We start from the raw sequence: 2334 nt of genomic DNA on the forward strand, positions 1-2334 counted from the left end.
GAGGACCGCGGGCGGCCGAACGGTCGCCTCAGGTGGCCGGGGCGAAGCGAGCGGGAGCCGGGCCAAGCGAGGGGACGGAGCCCCCCCACACACCCCGGCCCGACACTCACCACGCGCGGGGTCGGCTCGGCACAGACACAGCGCCAGCAGCGCCCACAGAGGAGCGGGGCGCAGCGCGGGCATCTTCTCGGTCGCCTCCTCCAGCGCCGCCGCCGCCGCCGCCGCCGGGGCAGATCCACATGAGGAGGGGGGTCCCAACCCGGGGTCCCCCCAACCCTCCCGCTCTGTCCGCTCCTCCTCCGGGTGCTTCAGCTCACGGCCACGCGCTACGTTCCGCAGCTCGAGTTTGAATGCGTCGGCGGTGCCCCAAACCCACGAATCAGCCGCTCCCCGGCACCGCCTCAGCCGCCGCCCGAAGTTTGGCTGAAACTTTCTTCGCGGTGCAGCGACTCAGCCTCGTGTGTCCTTCCGCCCCTGCCGCCTCCTCCCACCGCGAGGCCACGCCCCCTGCCGCGGCCGTCCTCCCACCGCGAGGCCACGCCCCCCTGGCCGCCACAGCCCGGCCTCGCGCCTGGGGCACCCAGGGGTTTCCCGCAGGAAGAAGCGCCGGCCGGGCTCCACGCGGAGGGATCTACTGAGAGGTCCTCCCGTGGTCCTCCCTTCGTCCTCCCCCACGCGCGGAGCCGGGTCAGCGCCGAGCGAGCGTCGGCTGCGCCGAGCATCCCGGGGCGGGAGGAGGGGGCGCGGGTGGGTGAGGGGGCTCGGAGCATCGGACCCCGGGGTCGACCGGACGGTGACCTGGCACTGAGGGGCGGACCTCCTGCCCCCCACGCACCCGCGGGCCCTTGCTCCCCTGCTCTCTGGAAGAATGCGGAGAGGAGACCCCGGGGCTGTCAGAGAAGGAAATGGGGGCAGAGGCGCCTGGGTGTATTTCAACCCCTGTCACCATTCATTCATTCGTCAGTTCGCTTAGTAAAAAGGGACAGAGGAATCATGAATAATGTATGCAATATTTGTAAAAATGAACTGTGTCAGGGACAGGAGGCTCACGCCTGTAATCCTACCCTACTCAGAAGTCTGAGATCTGAAGAACACAGTCCAAAGCCAGCCCGGACCAAAAAAAGAATCTTGTGAGACTCTTATCTCCAATTAGCCAGTAAAACCAACCAAAACAAAAATCTAGAAGTGGAGGTGTAAGCTGAAGTGGTCGAGAACCAGCCTTGGGGGGGGGGGGGAAGGCCAAGTTAAAGTTGCGGGTCCTGAGTTCAAGTCCCAGTACTGGCACAAAATAACGAAGTAAAATGAAATTTAATGCAGTAATTGAAAGTATATATCAATAAGGATACAAGTTGAAAACAAGAGGATAGTAAAAAGAAATCGGTTGCAGAAAACAAGTCTTCCATTTCAGACTCTGTACCTTCTGTTCTCTGGGCATACAGTGACTCTTAAGGGTCCCCTTCTCTCCTCCTCTTGATGGACTTCCAGTCATGATGCATCCTTCAGTCCTAAAAAGGCTTTGCCAACACTGTAGCGAATTCTCAACCCTAATAGTCCTCTCCACTGTACTTCTTTATCTCACCCCAATGCTACTTTTCACACAGGACTGTTTGCATCTGCCCAACTAGATAAAGTATAAGAAAGGACCTTAGCCTTCTTCACTTAGTGTCAAATGCACAATAAATGTTAAAGGAGAATGCATCATTACAACCAATGCAAGTGAGTGTGAGTACAAGGCTAGGATCTAATCGGCACGCAAGATAAGCAAGTGCTATACTGAATGTAGTAGAAAGTTTAAGAAAGTTTTCAAAAATCATGTAATCAAGATCAATGGCACCAGGTTTATTGCTGGACTGTTATCAGTCTGATCTTGACTCATTAAAGATAGCTCTTCCTGAGTTGCCATATAGAAATGTTATAATTCACTTGTAGAGATCAGATTTGTCACTATTAAAGTATATTCAGCTGGACTCTGGTGGCTCACTCCTATAATCCTAGATACCCAGAAGTCTGAGATCTGAAGATGGATGCCAGCCCAGACAGACACATCCAAGAGACTGGTGATCTACCACTTGAGCCACTTCTGACTTTTCACTGGTTCGTTGGAGATAAGAGTCTCATGGACATTCCTGCTTGGGCTGGCCTCCAACCATGATCCTCAGCCTCCTGATTAGGATTTTAAGTACAGCACCTAACTTTCACATTTCTTTTGCATATATATATATATATGTATGTATGTATATCTAGCATATATATGTATATTTATTATTGTAGAGGGGTTACAGTTGCATGAGTTGGGTCATGAGTACAATTCTTTCTGAACCATGTCTCCCCTTC

The 2334-nt window shown here is 54.0% G+C and overlaps 1 protein-coding gene across 1 annotated transcript in view; it reads right to left on the reverse strand.

Moving 5' to 3' along the window:
• Positions 1–428, reverse strand: part of LOC105987058 (neurogenic locus notch homolog protein 2) — a 145608-nt gene extending 145180 nt beyond the window's left edge. Inside the window, exon 1 of the mRNA XM_013018215.1 lies at positions 111–428. Coding sequence (XP_012873669.1) covers positions 111–183 — 73 coding nt within the window. The 5' untranslated portion in view covers positions 184–428. The remainder of the gene's footprint in view (positions 1–110) is intronic.
• Positions 429–2334: the final 1906 nt, after the last annotated feature.

This window comes from Dipodomys ordii, unplaced genomic scaffold (genome assembly GCF_000151885.1).
Source record: "Dipodomys ordii isolate 6190 unplaced genomic scaffold, Dord_2.0 Scaffold39, whole genome shotgun sequence".
Classification (NCBI taxonomy): domain Eukaryota; kingdom Metazoa; phylum Chordata; class Mammalia; order Rodentia; family Heteromyidae; genus Dipodomys; species Dipodomys ordii.